The sequence below is a fragment of the Oryza sativa genome, chromosome 9 (genome assembly GCF_034140825.1).
Source record: "Oryza sativa Japonica Group chromosome 9, ASM3414082v1".
NCBI classification, from domain to species: Eukaryota; Viridiplantae; Streptophyta; class Magnoliopsida; order Poales; family Poaceae; genus Oryza; species Oryza sativa.
The window spans coordinates 8,953,251-8,976,330 of NC_089043.1; the positions used below are offsets into that span (position 1 = coordinate 8,953,251).

General features: G+C 45.9%; 1 protein-coding gene across 1 annotated transcript in view; it reads right to left on the reverse strand.

Annotated features, from left to right (window-relative positions):
* Positions 1 to 405: 405 nt before the first annotated feature.
* LOC107276857 (uncharacterized) overlaps positions 406 to 23,080 on the reverse strand; it is a 47,002-nt gene continuing 24,327 nt past the window's right edge. Inside the window, 3 exon segments of the mRNA XM_066304282.1 lie at positions 406 to 568; positions 646 to 847; positions 850 to 1,366. Of these exon segments, the coding sequence (XP_066160379.1) occupies positions 406 to 568; positions 646 to 847; positions 850 to 1,366 (882 nt within the window).

The following is a 23,080-nucleotide window of genomic DNA, read 5'->3' on the forward strand; positions in this document are numbered from 1 at the left end:
TAACATGGTGCAAAAGCAACTAGTTACAATGTATGTTCATATTTTACCTGAGATATTTAGCCATTTGCCACATTTAACTTTTTGCCACTGGACCCACATGTCATAGACACATGTGGACCTACATGTCATTGAGATAGGGGTGGCAAATAGTTATTTGCCAAATCTAAAAGTGGCAAATAGTTAAAAGCCCCATTTTACCTAGTCACTCGACATCCATACATGTGAAGGCTCAGGGCTACCACATGACCAATTAGTTTACCGATGAGTTCCCTTCCGCACAAGGTAGGTCCATACCCAAGAAGCTGAAAGGGGAAAACAAAATTAGCTCAGCTAAGTTCCACATTTTCAAATTTACTATAAAAATTTAAAATTAAATAAAAAATTTTTTTTGTTTCAAAATAGAAGTCAATATGCATTTGGGTGAACCTTCTGGATCACGTAGTTGGCAAAAACATCAATAGCCAACATGAAGGTATGAGGAACAATCTCTTTATACACCATAAGTAACTCTGTTGGTGTTGCTCTCTCAAGCTTATGTTGTATGAAACGGCTTCCAAATGGATCAGCACTGCTTATGCAAAATAAAAAAAATGAAATTAGGAATAAGCAATAAAACACTGACGGTTGCATGGGTTATGTGTGAACCTGAAAGCAGGTACATGGCTCCTGATGTTGATTAGTCGCATGACATTGTTCTCTGGATTCTTTGCTTGTTCAAGCAGGAAATGGAACTCAGAGTTCCTGTTGTTCAGTGTGTTGATATGTCCATAGGTCTAGGGAAACCCAGAAACATTTTGAGGTCCATAAGAAACTACATTTTCTGGATATCTCATGGAATATGACATCTGGCACTACGGGCATAGTGATTCAACACTGGACCAATAGATTGCTGCATGACAAGGTTGGGAGAGGTTTGTTGCTCTAGGTCACGAAATGCACGGATATATGACATTAGATGTGCAAGATGACCCTCATGTAGCTGGGTACCCCATGGTGAAGTTAGACCTCCTACAACATCAACTACTTCTATTGCTTGAGAACCTGAAAGCTGTGAACCTATACCAGAACTAGAGCCAAACATCATCATTTGCTCCTGAGGTTCCAACTGAGTAGTTCTTGTCCCATTGTTTCCCAATTGGTTCATGTTTAGGAACTCATTCATTGTTTGATGATAGAACTGATTGTTCTCTTCAGCTTCGTCTGGAACATATGGAGGAAGGTCAAAATCTTCCTCTCCGAGTAGTAGCTGTGTGAAAGTTGGTCCCTCTCTAGTTTGAGTAGGAACTTGTGTTTGCATTGCCAAATCGTTGGTATCTCTGTCTGTGGCACCATTTGCAAGCACCTTCTGATTACCTGAATTATAACGCTGAAAGGAGGAATACAATTAATACATGAATATTATTGACTAGCTAAATGCATGTGTGTAACACCCTGAAAATTCGACCGACAAAACCAAAACTCTAAAAATACGGATTTTCAGAAACTTTTTAAACTAATTGCATCATGCCGATCTTATTCGTCTATTTTATCTGGAGTTGATCTCGAGGATTATTAATCGTGAGTAAAGAATAGTTAATTAGTAATAAACCTTAAAAACAAATTGGTAAAATAAATATAAATTAAAAATAAAGATTAGGTGTGGATAGTAATAAATAAAATATTATCGCGACCATATTTGGATCAATTAAATTTCATTGCGATGGAATAAGAATTAACCCTAATTAAAGCTCAAATAAATTATATAAAAATAAAATATGAGTAATATTAATCTAGGGTGAATTCATTAGTTAAGATAACACGAATATTGAGTAAAATGCATATATGTAAAATTAGGAATTGTGGAATCAAATTTATATGGGAAATACTCTAAAATCGGTTTAATGGAAAAAGGGCACTGTTCATCGGCCGCCACGTGCTCGACCATGTCCCCTAGCCCAGCCCCTCCTCTGCCGCACCTGCCTGCCATCCCCCGAGCCCGTCCATCGCGTCGCCGCTGCCGCGCCGCGCGCCATCGCCGTCGGCCTCGCGCCCCGTGCCGCCGCCTCGAGCCCCGTGCCGCCGCCTTGTGCCCCGCGCCGCCGCTGCCACGCTGTCGCCGCGCCGCACGCCCGCCTGCCGCCGTGCAACCGTCCCGTCGCCGCGCCGCGCGCCCGTCGTGTCGCCGCTGCCGCCCCGTCCCGTCGCCTCGCGCCCCGCGCGCCCCCTCGCGCCTCGCGCCCCGCGCGCCGCTCGCCCATCGCGTCGCCGCCTCGCGTCCCGCGCCGCTGCCGCGCCGCGTTATCGTCGCGTCGCCGTCGCCGTCACACCTAGCCGCGCCGAGCCCCGCGCGCCGCCCCGAGCCCCGCCGCCCCTCCCCTCTCCTTCTCCCCCTCTTCCCTATAAATAGTCCCCCTCCCCCCCATTCTCTCCACTCCATCTCCCCCTTCCTCTCCCCTCTCCCCTCTCCACTGCGCCGCCGTTCCCGTGCCGCTGCGCCGCCGTTCCCGTGCCGCCGCGCTGCCGTTCCCGCGCCGCCGTGCCGTCGCTCCTGTGCCACCGTGCCGCCGCTTCTGTGCCGCCGTACGCCACCGTCGCCACCGCCGGCGTCTCCGCTGCTGCCGTCGGTGAGCCGCCCTCCTTCCCCCTCGCGTCCACCGCCGCCACCGCTCGGGTAGGAGGGAGAGCCGAGAGAGAGAGAGAGAGCCGAGAGAAAGAGAGGAAGAAGAAAAGAAACCGAGGGAGGGAGAAGCCGGGAGGGAGAGAAGAAAGGGAAAAAGAAAGAGAGGAGAGAAAGAAAAGAAAAGGAAAAGAGAGAAAAAGAGAAAAAGAAAAGGGAAAAGAGAAAAGAAAAGAAAAAGGAAAGGGAGAAAAAGAAAAAGGAAATAAATAGGAAATTAGAGGGAGTTTGGGGAAGTTTAGAAAATTTAAAATAATTAGAATTTAATTATAGATTAATTATAGTCGTAGAATTGCAAAATTTAATATAAATTATGGATTATTCTTGGTAATTTCTATAAGAAATCAATTCGCGGTAGTAATTTAGGTGTAATTAATAACTAAACAAATAGATGAATTCTTATAGATTATTTTTGGGTAATCCCTATAAGTAATCGATTCACGGTAGAAATTCGGATTTAATCGCTAGGAATTTTAGACGTATATTATATTTAATCGTTTAGTCATAGACTAAATTAAATTGTATAATATTTCTAGGATTTCGTCCAATATTTAGCTCGTAATAGAAATTTCTAGCTTATTATATACAATGCTCGGGGAGAGTAAATTATTGACAACGAAATAATTATACCCGCAAAGTAGTTTAAATCAAAATTGGGTTTGCCGTAGTTTGCAGATAGTAAAGTTAATAAAAAGGAATCGACTTTCGCATTCGACTTTCATTTGGATTTATTTGGATTTTTATTTGAATTCTAACCGAATTCAAATCAATTTTTGCACGAAACTATAGAGCCCGAGGGAGTTGCGGATCCAAGCGAAGGCCAAGACCCGCAAGACTTTCAGCAAGGCAAGTCATCACTATTCCTTGAACATGTTGATCCTAATTGCGAAATTGTTTTGTTTACAAATAAAATTGCATGCAATGATGAACATCCCACTTGTGATTATGCCATGCCTTGATTATTGTTAACCCTTAAATCTTTGTAACCATGATTACGTATGAGTCCCTAGTCAATTATGACAATTGCTTAGAAATGCTATTCTAGAATCATGCATACTCATATTTATCAAATGCTATATGCTTGGGCAATTACCTTTGGGAAGGTAATTGAGATGCGGCATGTGGAGACATGAGCGCCACATTGCCATGATGTTGATGACATGATTTGTGAAAGGAGAAATAAAATTAAACAACTGTTTTCGACTGGGGCGGACGGAGGATTTGGGTGGTATCTGGAAAAGGCTAGTACCGTCCCCGGTCAATTAAGGACCGAGCCATGAAGTTAAGCATGAAACGACCCCCGTACAACCGTACTTCTCGAATGGGTATAGACCTAGCGGATTAGATAGCCGAGCGGAGGCAGTATCCCTGCATAGATGGTTCACCCCTGAGTGAGGCAGGTGCGCTACGATGGGACAGCCGTTGAGGTAGGGCCAAGAGGTGTGCCCTACATCGGTGTCGCCATTGGTAGGACTGCCATGAGTGTGTGAGAGAGAGAACTTAACTTGAACCATAATTTAATATGTGTGTGAGACTTCTCTTTCCCGGGAGCGCCAGAACTCCTCTCACTGCTAGAAACATGGACGTCTAGAGTGCATGAGGATTTAAGTTCATGGAGCGGGTACTGCCAATGCGAGGTTATCGAAAAGCTTTGCCGTGACGCGTCTCATGTGTTGGGACGAGGCTCATGTGTTGGGCAGTCGCGGAGTGCGGGTAAAGTGTACATCCACTGCAGTGTGAGTAAACCAAATCTATTCGAATAGCCGTGCTCGCGGTTATTGAGCACCGGGACATGTATTACACTTGGCTAGACTCTAAATTCTTAACTTGTGTGGGAGGGGATATTGCATGATGAATTTTTATGCTGATGGAGCCACTTCCTGAGAGGCGGGAATGTGGACGTCCTCAGAAAACCATAACGACTCAATGACGGGAAGCTATCCTTGGGATCACAATGGATGGTGGACAGAACCGTCGTTGTTTAAATACAAACTCTGGTACTAAAATTTGATCAGTCAATGCTAGGTCTTAGGCTTGTGAAAAGAATTACAAAACTTGCTTTGCGCAAAAGAACTATGGCCATCCTTTGAACTCCCCCTTTCATATGCATTGTTGCTGTGGTGGCTTGCTGAGTACGGTTGGTACTCATCCTTGCAAATATAAAATTTATCAGAAGCGGGAGATGAAGCCTCGGAGGATCCCTATGCCTACTATCAGGAGGGAGATGAAGACGATGGCGTCCAGTAGGTCTTAGTACGGTCGTTGCCTGTGGCAATGGCATGCCGCTGCCTGAATTCCGCTGCCTTATCTATTTCTGCTTTTGGATGTATTCCGGACCTCTCGGTCCGATGATTTAAGACTATGCCTGCGGGCCTATGATGTAATAATTTGTATTAGACACTCGTGTATGTGCACTTGATATTTCAGCTATGAATTCGTGTGTACCAAACTACTTGATCCAGGGAAATGGTACTGTTTACACGATTGATTCCTGTTATAAATACGGGGGTCCACAGAGCTGGTATCAGAGCCATACGACTGTAGGAAAAGACCAAAAGGCGCCCCACCCCTTTTCTAAGTTGGCCAAGGGAGATATTCCCATTTAGTAATACTTTCAAAAATAAAAACGCTATGTTTACAAAACTCGGTACAATTTTCATCTTACTCTTAACTATTTTCTTTACAAAACAAGTTTTACTCTCAACTGACTTTGGGTTTTTCTTAAAATTAGATGGCAGATTCGGATTCACCCGCTACCTGGGAGTTGAGCTTACCTCAATCAGAGGGGTATGTCATTGAGCTGCATCGGATGTTGAGGCGTCTGCGATACCCTGGGTTCCCGTCATACCGAGTGAGACAGTGTGGCTCAGTTTGGGAGGCTCGGGTCGAGATTCACCCCCGAGTCCCTTCCGAGTTGGACTACAGCTTCCAGACACGTCACCACCGAGACCTGCCAGAGACCGCGATGCAGGATGCCGCCCGGGAGGCCTTCCTCCGACTCAGCTCTATCCACCGAGCTGAGTTAGTGAGTACCGAGTTTGCTCATCACCCGTTCCGGGAGGAGGGCAACTCAGTTTGCACAGTTCAGGACACGCCCTGCTGCTACAACCCGATGGTGACTCGGTTGTCACGATGGGCTGAGGCAGTAGATGACTACTACGAGGAGGCTCTGTTGGAGATTGACGACCACCAGAGACGTGTGGGGGAGTTAGAGACTGAGGTGACCGACCTCACAGCACAGCAGCTTCAGTTGGAGGAGGAGCATCAGGCTTGGGGCAGTGAGATAGACTCACTGAAGGCACAGCTCCAGGTCCACGGCGATCAGTTCCAGCAGTTATCCGACCAGTACAACGATCGCCGCGGGATGATGGATACTCTTGAGGAGCAGCTGAGAGAGAGTCAGGAGCACGTCAGCCAGCTGGAGGAGCAGCTTCGAGCAGCCAAGATCAGCACTACAGGGGCTTCTACTTCCACAGCAGTAGGCCGTGACCGCTACTTCTTCCTCACCCCGCCATACCCACCGGCGTTCCACGCTCTTCTAGGAGAGGCTGGTATGCTAGCTACCGAGTCAGCGCCCTACCTAGTGGACCCTACAGCGACACAGCCACCTGTTCCGGAGTTGGTGCACACTCCACTGATCCATACACCTTCTCCGCAGCTGGGTTCCAGTTTGGAGACTCCGATCCAGGTCGACTCCGAGACAGAGGGGACCGACACCGAGCCAGAGATCGAGCCAGACATCGCTGATCCTTCAGAGGATGAGGCTCCTGTTCCCCGTATCACCTTCCTCGGAGGCCCTCGCACCCTCAGCACTGCTCGCAAGAGCACACGACCCCCGGGCAAGAGGCCCAAGCCAGATCCAGAGGCCACTACCTCTGAGCCTTGGGGACTCCGGTTTGCGCGAGCCAGCGACCACCCTCTACCTGCCCCGGGATCCTGCGGATGGCTGGAGGACTAGACTGACGGACTCCTTGCAGCTTCGATCTCGTATCAGATGGTTTTTGGATAGTATGCGAGACACCCCCTTCCTTACCTAGATTGACGAGTAGTTTGATGATTGGTTTGATGTATCGTTTGGATGAACCTTATTTGGACTGCGTATGTATGCAGTCAATTGCATCATGATTTATGTACCATTTGTGAAACTCTGTGATGTTATTTATGATATCTATTGTTGTTGTGTTGTAAATGAGTTTATTCCACCATGCTTGCGAAACAAAGTTCATATCGACACAACTCCCTTAATGGGATAAAGCCATAGGAGCTAGTTAGAAAATTAGGATGCTTACTCCATCAACCTACACAGATGGCAAGCCGACGTCGGGCAACAACCAGCAATGACGAAACTCAGACACCCGACTTAAACACTCTGGCCGGAATTATGGCCACCCAAACTCAACTTCTGCAAGCTATCGCGAGCAACCAAGGCAACCGCGGAGGGTCAAGCTTTGGAGAGTTTATGAGGACCAAGCCACCCACATTCGCCACAGCTGAAGAACCTATGGATGCTGAAGATTGGTTAAGGATCATTGAGAAGAAGCTAACTCTTGTTCGAGTACGTGAGGCCGATAAGGTGATCTTTGCGGCAAACCAATTGGAAGGACCAGCCGGAGATTGGTGGGACACGTACAAAGAAGCCCGAGAAGAAGATGCTGGAGAACCAAACTGGGAGGAATTTACCACAGCCTTCCGTGACAACTTTGTGCCTGCCGCAGTGATGCGGATGAAGAAGAACGAGTTCAGGAGACTACGGCAAGGGAATACCACAGTACAAGAGTACCTGAACCGTTTCACTCAGCTGGCGCGCTACGCAACTAGAGATCTTGCCGACGAAGAGGAAAAGATCGACAAATTCATTGAAGGCTTGAATGACGAGTTACGCGGGCCCATGATTGGACAAGACCACGATAGTTTCCAGAGCTTAATCAATAAGGTCGTCAGGCTGGAGAACGACCGGAAGGTAGTGGAGCACAATCGTAAAAGGAGGCTTGCCATGAACCGCCCGCCTCAGACCGCCCCCCAGCGTCCTAAAGGGACAACCCCCTCAGCATGGAGACCAACAGTGGTGACAACCAGTCGACCTGCCGCCTCCAGCAATTTCCACAGGCCGGTTACCATTCAGAACCGCGCTCCTACACCGAATCAGGCCGCCACTGGATCAGTAAGGCCAGGGAGCTGCTTCAACTGTGGAGAGTATGGGCATTTCGCTAATAAATGTCCTCATCCAAACAAGACACCCATTCGTACCGGAGCTAATGCAACGGCTATTCACGGTACTGCTACCCCTGCTGCTGGACGAGGTCTATTCAGGACTCCGCAGACTAACAGGACCGCTACCGGATTTGGACGCGGGTAAGTGAACCATGTTCGAGCTGAAGAGGCCCAGGAAGACCAAGGCGTACTGATGGGTATGTTTTCACTCAACTCCACTCCCGTTAAAGTTCTCTTCGATTCAGGAGCATCGCATTCATTTATATCTTTGAAAGCAAGTCAACAACACAATTTAACCAGAGTTAAATTAAGACAACCAATGTTAATACATTCACCTGGGGGTGAGATAGCAGTGGATACAGCTTGCATTGACGTACCCATCCGCCTTAGGGATGTGGTATTTCCCTCCAATCTTATGGTATTAATACCCCAAACTCTTGATGTCATTTTGGGTATGGATTGGTTAGCAAAGCATAGAGGAGTAATTGACTGTAGACGTAGAGAAGTTACCCTGACCACACCCTGGGGATCGGATATGAGAGCAACCATGGATCAAGATCCTAGGCTAACCGAACGTGCCGGAGGTATATTTACCATGCTACCCCTAAAGGGAATGCCAGTAGTGCAGCGATTTCCTGATGTGTTCCCAGAAGATTTACCTGGAATGCCACCAGATCGTGACATAGAGTTCATTATTGACCTGATACCCGGAACTGCCCCCATATCCAAGAGACCATATCGGATGCCGGTCAATGAGTTAGAAGAACTTAAAAAGCAAATCAGGGAGTTGCAAGAGAAGGGATTTGTACGCCCCAGTTCGTCACCTTGGGGAGCCCCAGTGTTGTTTGTTAAAAAGAAAGACGGTAGCATGAGAATGTGTGTAGACTACCGATCACTGAACGAAGTAACTATCAAAAATAAGTATCCACTACCCCGGATTGATGACCTCTTCGACCAACTTAAGGGAGCTAAGGTGTTTTCAAAGATAGACCTTCGATCAGGATACCACCAACTGAAGATTAGGACCGAGGATATCCCCAAAACCGCGTTTTCAACACGCTATGGGTTGTATGAATTCACAGTAATGTCGTTTGGTCTAACCAATGCCCCAGCATACTTCATGAATCTTATGAGCAAAGTATTCATGGATTACTTGGATAAGTTTGTGGTGGTATTCATTGATGACATTCTGATCTACTCCAAAGATGAGGAAGAACATGCGGAACACTTACGATTGGTTCTCCAGAAACTTCGGAAGCATAAGTTATATGCAAAATTCAGCAAGTGCGAGTTCTGGTTAAAAGAAGTCGCTTTTCTAGGCCACGTAATCTCGGCCGGTGGAGTAGCAGTGGATCCTGCTAAAGTGGAGGCTGTCACGGAATGGAAAGCATCCAAATCTGTGACTGAAATTCAGAGTTTTCTAGGCTTGGCTGGATACTACCGACGGTTCATTGAAGGGTTCTCTAAGATAGCCCGACCAATGACACAACTATTCAAGAAGGAAAAGAAGTTTGTGTGGTCAGAACAGTGTCAGGAAAGCTTTGAGCAGCTCAAGGAAAAGCTGACCTCAGCGCCTATTTTAGTTCTTCCCGACATCAGGAAAGACTTTGTTATATATTGTGATGCGTCAAGGCAAGGACTAGGAGGAGTACTGATGCAGGACGGAAAAGTGGTGGCCTATGCGTCGCGACAATTGCGACCACATGAGGAAAACTACCCTACCCATGACCTAGAACTCGCAGCTGTGGTTCATGCGCTAAAGATTTGGAGACATTATCTGATTGGAAACCATTGCGATATCTACACTGACCACAAGAGTCTAAAGTATATCTTCACCCAGTCAGATCTCAACTTGAGGCAAAGGCGATGGTTAGAATTAATCAAGGACTATGATTTAGAGGTTCACTATCACCCAGGCAAAGCAAACGTTGTAGCCGACGCTCTGAGTCGTAAGAGCCATTGCAATCATCTGAGAATGGAAGGGATGGTCCCTGAGCTTAGGGAGGAAATAGCTCAGCTGAACCTATATATAGTGCCTCATGGACAGATAAACACCCTGGACATTCAACCTCTTTTGAGAACCCAAATAGAAGAAGCCCAGAAGGACAACGAGGAGGTCCGAGAGGTGAAGGAACGCTTAGCTGCCGGACGTGCAAAAGAATTTTCAACCGACGAAAAAGATGTTCTATGGTATAAAAAGAGAATTTACGTACCCAAACAGGGTGGACTGAGGGGATTAATTTTAAAGGAAGCTCACGAATCGGCATACTCATTACACCCCGGAAGTACCAAAATGTACCAGGATTTGAAGGAGGGCTACTGGTGGCCCAACATGAAGAGAGATGTGGCCGAATACGTAGCACTCTGCGACGTATGCCAGAAGGTGAAGGCTGAACACCAGAGGCCGGCAGGTTTGTTGCAACCTCTCAGGATTCCCGAATGGAAATGGGATGAGATAGGTATGGATTTTATTGTTGGATTGCCCAAAACCGCAACAGGATATGATTCCATTTGGGTGATCGTGGATCGACTCACCAAAACGGCAAGATTCATTCCCGTCAAGACAAACTATAGCAGTGCAAAACTCGCCGAGTTGTACATGACCAGGATAGTGTGTCTTCATGGTATACCTAAGAGGATTATATCTGATCGAGGCACACAGTTTACCTCACATTTCTGGGAGAAAGTCCATGAAGCCCTAGGAAGTTATCTCGCATTTAGCACAGCTTATCATCCACAGACAGATGGCCAGACGGAGAGAACCAACCAGGTCCTAGAAGACATGCTGAGGGCTTGTGCTCTAGATTTTAGCAAGGACTGGGAGAGATGTTTGCCCTACGCTGAATTCTCCTACAACAACAGCTTTCAAGCAAGCCTAAAGATGTCACCCACTGAGGCATTGTTTGGTCGACGATGTCGTACCCCGCTAATGTGGTCCGAGACTGGAGAACGGGCGGTGTTTGGACCTGACATTATTCAAGAAGCCGAAGAAAAGGTTCGCTTGATCCGTGACCGTCTAAAAGTAGCACAATCACGACAAAAGAGTTACGCCGACACTCGAAGAAGAAACCTGGAATTTAAGGAGGGAGATTACGTTTATCTAAAGGTTTCTCCGATGAGGGGAACAAAAAGGTTTAAGGTCAAGGGAAAACTGGCACCAAGATATGTGGGGCCATTCCAGATCACCGCCAGGCGAGGAGAAGTTGCATATCAGTTACAGTTACCGGAGAATATCGCGGATGTGCACCCAATCTTCCATGTATCCCAATTAAAGAAATGCTTACGAGTGCCGGAAGAACAAGCTCCGCTGGAAGAGATTCACATTAGCAATGATCTCACATATCCAGAACACCCGATTCGGATATTGGATGAAGCAGAAAAGAGGACTAGGAGCAAAGTGTGGCGTATGTACAAGGTACAATGGAGTAATCACACTGAGGATGAAGCCACCTGGGAAAGCGAAGAATTCTTGAGGACGGAGTACCCGCATCTATTCGAAAACTGGTAAGAAATCTCGGGACGAGATTTGTTTAAGGGGGGTAGGTTTGTAACACCCTGAAAATTCGACCGACAAAACCAAAACTCTAAAAATACGGATTTTCAGAAACTTTTTAAACTAATTGCATCATGCCGATCTTATTCGTCTATTTTATCTGGAGTTGATCTCGAGGATTATTAATCGTGAGTAAAGAATAGTTAATTAGTAATAAACCTTAAAAACAAATTGGTAAAATAAATATAAATTAAAAATAAAGATTAGGTGTGGATAGTAATAAATAAAATATTATCGCGACCATATTTGGATCAATTAAATTTCATTGCGATGGAATAAGAATTAACCCTAATTAAAGCTCAAATAAATTATATAAAAATAAAATATGAGTAATATTAATCTAGGGTGAATTCATTAGTTAAGATAACACGAATATTGAGTAAAATGCATATATGTAAAATTAGGAATTGTGGAATCAAATTTATATGGGAAATACTCTAAAATCGGTTTAATGGAAAAAGGGCACTGTTCATCGGCCGCCACGTGCTCGACCATGTCCCCTAGCCCAGCCCCTCCTCTGCCGCACCTGCCTGCCATCCCCCGAGCCCGTCCATCGCGTCGCCGCTGCCGCGCCGCGCGCCATCGCCGTCGGCCTCGCGCCCCGTGCCGCCGCCTCGAGCCCCGTGCCGCCGCCTTGTGCCCCGCGCCGCCGCTGCCACGCTGTCGCCGCGCCGCACGCCCGCCTGCCGCCGTGCAACCGTCCCGTCGCCGCGCCGCGCGCCCGTCGTGTCGCCGCTGCCGCCCCGTCCCGTCGCCGCGCGCCCCGCGCGCCGCCGCGCGCCTCGCGCCCCGCGCGCCGCTCGCCCATCGCGTCGCCGCCTCGCGTCCCGCGCCGCTGCCGCGCCGCGTTATCGTCGCGTCGCCGTCGCCGTCACACCTAGCCGCGCCGAGCCCCGCGCGCCGCCCCGAGCCCCGCCGCCCCTCCCCTCTCCTTCTCCCCCTCTTCCCTATAAATATTCCCCCTCCCCCCCATTCTCTCCACTCCATCTCCCCCTTCCTCTCCCCTCTCCCCTCTCCACTGCGCCGCCGTTCCCGTGCCGCTGCGCCGCCGTTCCCGTGCCGCCGCGCTGCCGTTCCCGCGCCGCCGTGCCGTCGCTCCTGTGCCACCGTGCCGCCGCTTCTGTGCCGCCGTACGCCACCGTCGCCACCGCCGGCGTCTCCGCTGCTGCCGTCGGTGAGCCGCCCTCCTTCCCCCTCGCGTCCACCGCCGCCACCGCTCGGGTAGGAGGGAGAGCCGAGAGAGAGAGAGAGAGCCGAGAGAAAGAGAGGAAGAAGAAAAGAAACCGAGGGAGGGAGAAGCCGGGGAAGAGAGAAAGGAGCCGGGAGGGAGAGAAGAAAGGGAAAAAGAAAGAGAGGAGAGAAAGAAAAGAAAAGGAAAAGAGAGAAAAAGAGAAAAAGAAAAGGGAAAAGAGAAAAGAAAAGAAAAAGGAAAGGGAGAAAAAGAAAAAGGAAATAAATAGGAAATTAGAGGGAGTTTGGGGAAGTTTAGAAAATTTAAAATAATTAGAATTTAATTATAGATTAATTATAGTCGTAGAATTGCAAAATTTAATATAAATTATGGATTATTCTTGGTAATTTCTATAAGAAATCAATTCGCGGTAGTAATTTAGGTGTAATTAATAACTAAACAAATAGATGAATTCTTATAGATTATTTTTGGGTAATCCCTATAAGTAATCGATTCACGGTAGAAATTCGGATTTAATCGCTAGGAATTTTAGACGTATATTATATTTAATCGTTTAGTCATAGACTAAATTAAATTGTATAATATTTCTAGGATTTCGTCCAATATTTAGCTCGTAATAGAAATTTCTAGCTTATTATATACAATGCTCGGGGAGAGTAAATTATTGACAACGAAATAATTATACCCGCAAAGTAGTTTAAATCAAAATTGGGTTTGCCGTAGTTTGCAGATAGTAAAGTTAATAAAAAGGAATCGACTTTCGCATTCGACTTTCATTTGGATTTATTTGGATTTTTATTTGAATTCTAACCGAATTCAAATCAATTTTTGCACGAAACTATAGAGCCCGAGGGAGTTGCGGATCCAAGCGAAGGCCAAGACCCGCAAGACTTTCAGCAAGGCAAGTCATCACTATTCCTTGAACATGTTGATCCTAATTGCGAAATTGTTTTGTTTACAAATAAAATTGCATGCAATGATGAACATCCCACTTGTGATTATGCAATGCCTTGATTATTGTTAACCCTTAAATCTTTGTAACCATGATTACGTATGAGTCCCTAGTCAATTATGACAATTGCTTAGAAATGCTATTCTAGAATCATGCATACTCATATTTATCAAATGCTATATGCTTGGGCAATTACCTTTGGGAAGGTAATTGAGATGCGGCATGTGGAGACATGAGCGCCACATTGCCATGATGTTGATGACATGATTTGTGAAAGGAGAAATAAAATTAAACAACTGTTTTCGACTGGGGCGGACGGAGGATTTGGGTGGTATCTGGAAAAGGCTAGTACCGTCCCCGGTCAATTAAGGACCGAGCCATGAAGTTAAGCATGAAACGACCCCCGTACAACCGTACTTCTCGAATGGGTATAGACCTAGCGGATTAGATAGCCGAGCGGAGGCAGTATCCCTGCATAGATGGTTCACCCCTGAGTGAGGCAGGTGCGCTACGATGGGACAGCCGTTGAGGTAAGGCCAAGAGGCGTGCCCTACATCGGTGTCGCCATTGGTAGGACTGCCATGAGTGTGTGAGAGAGAGAACTTAACTTGAACCATAATTTAATATGTGTGTGAGACTTCTCTTTCCCGGGAGCGCCAGAACTACTCTCACTGCTAGAAACATGGACGTCTAGAGTGCATGAGGATTTAAGTTCATGGAGCGGGTACTGCCAATGCGAGGTTATCGAAAAGCTTTGCCGTGACGCGTCTCATGTGTTGGGACGAGGCTCATGTGTTGGGCAGTCGCGGAGTGCGGGTAAAGTGTACATCCACTGCAGTGTGAGTAAACCAAATCTATTCGAATAGCCGTGCTCGCGGTTATTGAGCACCGGGACATGTATTACACTTGGCTAGACTCTAAATTCTTAACTTGTGTGGGAGGGGATATTGCATGATGAATTTTTATGCTGATGGAGCCACTTCCTGAGAGGCGGGAATGTGGACGTCCTCAGAAAACCATAACGACTCAATGACGGGAAGCTATCCTTGGGATCACAATGGATGGTGGACAGAACCGTCGTTGTTTAAATACAAACTCTGGTACTAAAATTTGATCAGTCAATGCTAGGTCTTAGGCTTGTGAAAAGAATTACAAAACTTGCTTTGCGCAAAAGAACTATGGCCATCCTTTGAACTCTCCCTTTCATATGCATTGTTGCTGTGGTGGCTTGCTGAGTACGGTTGGTACTCATCCTTGCAAATATAAAATTTATCAGAAGCGGGAGATGAAGCCTCGGAGGATCCCTATGCCTACTATCAGGAGGGAGATGAAGACGATGGCGTCCAGTAGGTCTTAGTACGGTCGTTGCCTGTGGCAATGGCATGCCGCTGCCTGAATTCCGCTGCCTTATCTATTTCTGCTTTTGGATGTATTCCGGACCTCTCGGTCCGATGATTTAAGACTATGCCTGCGGGCCTATGATGTAATAATTCGTATTAGACACTCGTGTATGTGCACTTGATATTCCAGCTATGAATTCGTGTGTACCAAACTACTTGATCCAGGGAAATGGTACTGTTTACACGATTGATTCCTGTTATAAAAACGGGGGTCCACAATGTGCCTTGCTATGGATAAAAGGAAAAATATCACAATATTTTCTAAACTAAATAAATCATATTTACCATGAAATGTGTTATACACATTTTTTGAAAATGTGTTATACACATTTTCTGAAAATATGTTATCCACATTTTCTAAAAATATTTTATCCAAATTTTCTGAAAATGTGGCTATCCACATTAATTTTATATGTGGTTAACCATTTAAATCTAGTTGTTATGGAATATTAAGAGGTTCAAGGGGTAACATGTAAAAATTGCAATGGGAGTAGATGGGGTGGCAAATTCATTGCCACCACCATTGGATTCTTTTCAAAGGAGTAGAGATAAATATTAGCAATAATATGTACATCAACTAAACTACTGGAGAAGGAACTGCAAACAATATGCATGCTAGTTTCAATAGGCAATAGTAGTTCTTCGTTAAGAAAAAAAAAGAAATTTTAGGTCGACATCCGATCCATGTGTTACCTCTCTACGATATTCTTGCTAACCGCTCACTTGGACCATGTCCAATACTGTCACGCCCGGAAATTCACTAGTAATTTCCGAACTTATTTGTGCATAAAATCCTCGTCCAGGAATCAGCCGAGGTACACAAACTGACAATTTAATATACAGATTCATCAAATTAACTAAAACGATAAATACTTACTTATGAGGCACTTAGTCCTCATCATGAAGAAAACTGCAGCGGAAAATAAAATCTAGCGAAGCTCCGGCTCCACTCCCACAGGCAGCTCAACTGGGGTATAAGCCAAACGTCTTCTTCTCCTGGATCCTTTTTCTTCAACTGAGGTTGATTGATTATTGCAAGGTGAGCATATGACATACTCAGCAAACCACACAGCAAATATGCAAGTGCACAAGGATACCAAAGGATGGCATAATATAGGCTCATTTGCAAAAGCAGCATTTAGCAAAACATTTAAGAGAAGTAAAACAGTGGAGTAATTAATCAGGAATTTTAATCAACACTGAACAGCACACCCATGCTGCACAGGCCCAACCATCCTGAACAACCATACCCGGCTGTACAGATCTAATCTCCAAACCAGGAGCTAAGCAAATTATTATCAGGTATAACATCCATAACTATTGTGAGAGGTGTGAGACTAATCACGAAAAACATTGCTCAACTCGCCCATAACCGCGGGCACGGCTATTCGAATAGTTTTACTCTGGCCAGAGGTGTACCACTGTACCCACAAGACACAGCCTCAACATCATGTCTACCATGCGTCGCGATACTGGAAAGTACCCGAATAGAGGCTGTGACAATACCCTCTGCATAACACAACTCACCACAGTGCACCATTCCTGGATCATAATCACCCCCTTATAAAACAAGACATGGACTCCCCAGCGACCCCCGTGGGCTTATCTCCGCCACTTCTCAGTCTGGTGCTCCGTAATGAATCATGCTATACAAAAGGTAAAGCCGTTGCCCACGCTGGCTTGTGGTTGGCACGGTTAATGTTTCACAATAGTAGCTCGCGAACCGGTCCTTAATTGTCATGAGCACGACTCTCAAAACCATGTGCTCACAACCCACCATTATCAAGTTTTAATTGGCAAGTAATTAATTAACCAATCACGATTGACCATCGTGAACTATCATTAAGCCATCATTAAATAATAATGAATCATAAGTTATCCCAATAGTGTGCTAATGTTTCTAAGCATGGCTAAGCAATCATATCTAATATCTAGCTGAACCAATATATAAAGCCCAACTAGTCAAGTTATAATAACCCAAGGTATCAAGGAATAAAGTAATCAATGCAAATTGGCCATAACAAAGGAATAGATTCACACCACCCAGTGACATTCGAAAATAAATGCACAGTTGAAATAAATAGAGAATTTAAATATAGGATCAACATGCTCAAAGGATTGTGTTTAGGATCTGTGTGACTTGCCTTGCAATAATCGGTCTTCAATTAATCTTCTTGAATACTTCCGGCGCACTCGCGAACCTTCGCAACGACGGAAACGACAAGCTAACACGCAAAACGAAGAAAAAGACTAATAAAAACCAAATAAACAATACATAAAAAGTAAACAAACATGTAGATCATAATTTTAGATGAATTATGAGACTTGAACGGCCTCATTCTGATTTCATATGAATTTATTATGAATTTTACAAGATTTAATTCCAATTAAACCTATTAAACAGAGACTATTCCAAATTAATTAAATCATTTACAAATGATTTATAACGGAGATAAAAGATTAAAGCAACCTCCAGAAAAGATTAGATCATATTGGTAGATGACATATGATAAAAAGAAAAAGGACTAATATGCCATTGAAAAGATAGAACGAATTTATATTGATTTTGGACAGCTGAGATTAACCTTGACCGAGTCGACTAAGATCGGATGGCTTAGATTGATCTGGCAAGCGGGCCTCACGAGATACCGACTCAACGAGTCAATTCTACGTGACACGGGATCACCTAAATGATCAACCGAAACCGGCGAACGGAACCGGCGGCTCTGAACTAAAGGACGACTCAACACGGACGAACGAACGAAGCACGGGGAACACCTCATTCGAACGAACGAGCGAACGACTCAACAACGGCTGCGGCTAAACCGGTGGACTAGAAACGATTCACGGTAAAGCCCCGGTACGACAAACGATAGGCCGGTGGGAACCTAGGGTTGCACCTACGGCTACACAACTCGACTAAAAGCAGCGGCTAGGTTTAAGCGGCACACAGCTGCGACACGGCGGCACTAAGACAACTTGACTCAGCTAGGCGGCGGCTAGGCGGAAACACGCAGCTAGGGTTAGGGTGACGGCACAGCCGGTAGCGACCATGCACGGCTAGAGCAGCAGGGCTGCGAGCAAAAACGCAACCGGCACGGCTGCGGCTGTGGCAAAGCGGCAAACAGCGGCAGCGGTAGTGATGCATGATAGCAGCGTGGTGACGGACGGCGGCTGCGCTAAATCTAGGCCTCTAGGGCAACAGCGCGGCAAAGCGGCAAGCAGCTGCAGCTAAGCGGCTCAGCCGGCACACGCGCAGCAGCGGCACGGCAAGCAGCTGCGGGGCAACGCGGCAAGGCGCGACGCGGTAGCGACTAAGCAGCGGTGGCTAAGAGGCTCGGTAGAGCGACGGCAAACCGCAGCCGCACGGCGTGCAGCAGCTACGACACAGTGACGACGACACACACGTGGCTTACATAAACATCTACCCTAGGAATCGGAGAGGAGGCCTCACCGGGAAACGGTAGCGAACGGAGAGGAAGAGGCGACGGCTATGGTCCGACGACAACACACGGAGACGATGATGACGCTAGGGCCAAACAAGAATAGATTAGATGGAATTAAGACCCTAGGGATAAAGTACACCGGTGAACGACAAAGGAGCGGCGATTGCCGACGAAATAATGCAATCGGAGGGCACCGGGAGAAAGAGGAGGCAACGGCGATTCTTACCAACACTTACGCGACGACGGACAGCGACGGAAGATGGCCGGCGACGAGCTTCAAAGGGCGGCGAGGTACTGTCCACGGCGGCGACGACTTTCCGGCGATGTGCGGCGACAACAGAGGGGTGGCCGGGCTTCACTTCGCAGCTGCGAATCCAATGGAGTCGATGGCGACAGAGGGCGATGACGGGAGGAGCAGCAGGGCTTCGCCGAAGATCAAAACGCGACGGCGAACTTCGGGTTGACGGCGACGATGGAGCTCCGGTGGATTTTGGCTTCGGGGAGATGGCTGCCGGGCTTCCTCTCCTTCTTGCGAACCCAACGGCGGCAGCGGCGACCAAAGGCGACGACGGACGACGACGAACAGAGCGGCTGGAGACACGGCGACGACGGCGGCGCTCTGGTTCACGACGACGGGCAACCTCCGGTGGGATTTGGCGCAAAACAACCGGTGGCCGAGGTAGCTCTCACCCTTGCGAAGCCGAGGGAGGCGACGGCTCAAGGCGGCACTGACCAGAGGGGCGGCGCGGCGCGGATGGAGCTCGGCCGGCGACGACGGCGGGGTGGAGCACGTGGCGGCGGCGCTACGAGGCACGGGAGACCACGGGAGAGGGGGCAAACGAAAGAGGAGGACTAGGGGGTCCTTTATATAGCCATGGGAGCTCGGGTCCAGGCCCAAAACGACGGAAAAAACTTGGGAAAGTTTAGGATCCTTGCCGGAAAAAGGAAAGATTTGATCCGCGAAATTGGAAAGGATTTCCATAGAAAATTTTGGGGATTTCTTGGGGAAAAGGAAGAGGAGATTGAGAGGATTCCATTCCCGCAACCAATTTGGAAAGAGGAGCAACGGGGGGGTCGGATTTTGGAAGGGAATCGGCGGCACTGTGCACAGGCTCGGGACAGCTCGGCTCTGTCCAGGGGTTGAAGACAACACTGTAGCGAGAGGGAGGATAAACAGACTTCTATGCGGGCTGAGAGGGCTGAATTCGGCCCAAGCTGAGGAGGAGGATTTTTATTACTTTTCCAAATAAATTAACCAATGAGATGATCTTTCAATTGTTAAAAATACTTCCAATGCTCAAATAATTCCAAGAAAAATCTTGAACATACTTGGACACTCAAAGTATTTAATATAATAATATCCAGATCATTTAATGATTAATTTATTTTTTAAATAATTGCTAAACTGTTCTTTGTATTATTAACATTAGGAATTGAGCTCCGAAAATTCCGAGAAAATTTCAGAGAGTATAATTAATCATGGAGAATTTAATAAAAAATTAAATCCATCCATGCTTTATATTTAGGAAATTTTATTTCCCACATTTAACTTCACTTGTAAATTAATGAACATTTAATATAAATTCTATTAATGATTTATTAAATAATTTATAAATCCTGAAACGAAAATCAGGATGTGACAAATACTAAATCAAAGGTACAAACATTTCATTGTAAAATTTTCTTAAGTTCATTTTTTTAAGATAATAGAAATGATTTTTATCTCCAACTTTTGCCATACGGCACAAATCCAATAAGTTTGTTGAGTAAAAGGGAAAAAATAGACATGAGGTCATGCAATACATCCCACAACTTCCTATTATTTACTAGTGTTAATGGAGTCGCATAGATTCTTACATTCTAGGATGTTTGGATGTCAACATAATAATATAAATTTGTTTCAAAGAACTCTAGCATACCCTAAGTGCATTAAAACCTATAATTGTTAGGGCATCCTAGTGGTGGTTCAAATCAGCAAATGAGATGTCTGATCATATATTAATCTGGTTTTGTTTGATTTGCTATAGTATGAAACCGTTTTGCATTAGATCCACTCGCAATTAATTGTAATGGTTTGGAAGAGAGTAGTCTTGTCCATGTGGCCAAGGTGATACAATAGAAATTGGCCATGTGGCCAAGCCCTCTCGCATCATACATCACACTCCCATTATTCTATGCTAATCTCGCTTAATTCTATTACCACAAGTTAGGACTAGAGATAAGGCAAGGGGATTGGCTTTATGTATTATTTCCTCAATCAATGTGAATTATTACATGTTCATTTGCGCTACCATTTAGTCCATATTTAGCATTGATATATTCTCACCCTTGATTGTTCTGATAATATGGTCAATTTGCCTCTTTCTATGGTATTGTGGTCAAGCGGCGTTAGAGCACATTCCAATGAATCAATCATCCAACATTAACTCCTTATAGTTGTGTTCCAATGCCTGCATGCCATAACTATAGAGGTGACATGCTTTTCCCTACTGATGACTTGCGACGTATATATGGCCTTAGTTGAGTATGCCTACTATATACTTTCTCCATCCAAAAGTCTAAGGCATATTTCTTTTGTAACCAAGATCAAGGAGGAATTAACTCATCCACCACATAACAAAACCAAGGAACTATATGCATGCATGCAACCCATGAGTATTAAGATCGCTTCTTGGATTTCGATCAACGATTTAAATATGCCCATCTCATTTGGAAACAAAACAAAATGAAATATGCGTTAGACTTTTGGAGGGAGAGAGTATCTGGTAGTTCAACGTACTTCAATCTTTCACAGTGGCAGTAGGAAGTGGGAGGCGGAATACATGGTCAACAAAGTGACCTCTTAACTTCGCTGGTGGTCAGGATTAGAGCTCTGTCCAACACACAAATGAGTTGCATGTGAAGAGGAAGATGCGCTTATTCTTTGAATATGCACATTCCCATCTGGTTTACCTGAATATTCTATGGGCCGGTGGCCCGGTATCAAGTACGACGTGTGTGCAAACATACTTACGTTAGCAGGAATGAGAGTTACAAATTGTTTCCTACAAAATTTAAACTATTTGAAAACACTTACTTAAGAAACATTGAGATTTATGGTCCTTGGTGGCATACACATCCTCCATATCTACTTATTTAATTCGTTTCATATTTCGCACTAATTAGTGCTAAACAAGGTTGTGGCAATGATGTGGTTGATTTGCTTAACTTCGAGGAATCATGGCGGACTGTTACAATGGTATAGTGAACCCACATGACTCAACAGAGGTTGACTCCAATGCTTGCATGTTGTAATATTGCTCTTGTTAGCCTGTGTGCTATTGCGATGTGCTCTGCTTAACTACAGATTTGCACTAGGCATGTCTATGTGTATAGTTAAGTATGCCTACTATATCCGGTAATTCAATACTTCGACCTCTCATGGTGGTTGTTGGAGGTATACCACGAGGTCCTTCGACCGGACCTGCCGAAACCGAAACGCTAGCGAGGATTCAAGCCGAAGATATGCGGCGAAGACCGCGGGGACGCCGACGCGGCTACGATCCATACCCAAGAAGGCTGCATGGGCGAAAGCCATATGGCAAAAGCCATGTCGCGAAGCAAACGGACTTCGTCGGAGATGGACCTCGCCAGAAGAAGGCTACATGGGCGAAGGCTGTATGACAAAGGCCATATCGCGAGGTACACGAGCTTCGCCGAAGCCGGGCATGGCCAGAGGAAGGCCCTGTGGGCGGTCGCGCCCTCAAGAAGCCCCGTCGCCACGACTGGGCCGAGTCTATTGGCCCATTAGAGGCCCATACATGTAAAGGACACGGTGTGCCCTCAATAAAGTCTCTATCATAAGGGTAGCCATGTAAATTCCCCTGTAAGCCTTGAAACTAAAAGAGGGGAGCCTGTAATAGGGTTATAAATAGCCCCCTAGGGCCATGTAATGGGGGGATCCCTGAAAAATTTTACTAAGTAATACAATTGTTTTTACTTCCAACTACTGTTGAGAGAACCACGTCCTTCGATGTGACGCGGTTGTCGTTTGACAATGGCGGTAATAGGAGGAGGGAGAGGGAATACATGGTCGACAAGGCGAGCTTTTGATTCCGCAAGTGGTCGAGATGAGATCAACTTTGTGTCCGATGGCACATGAATGAGTTGAATACGAAGTGGAAGAGTCACTTGTTCTTTGAGTGCTCACTCGCATTTGGTTTACCCGAATATTCAGTTGACTGGTATGGCTAATATTGAGTGTGGCATGCATGCAAACAAGGATGTGTGACATAAGTAGCAAGATTTTTCATGCAGCTCATAAAAATTGGATAATGTGAAGGAACCCCACTTAAAAAAATATCGGGATTAATGGCCCTCGATGGTATACGCACCTACTATAATGCATCTCATAGATCAACATGAATGTAACTTTAGACAATTACTTTTAACACTTCACACAAATTTTTTTGGATGGTATTCTTATCACAATGCACCCGTTCTTATTTATTCCATTTTTAGCATAGATCTGTGCTAACACAAGATCGTGGTAACGGCATGGTTTATTTTCTTAATTCTAAGGCACCATTGCTTGAGCATCACGTCAGACCAGTGCGTTGTGTACTCAGATTGCATGACTCACCGGATGTGCATTCGGACACCCGTATATTGTAGTACTTCTCTTGTTAGAC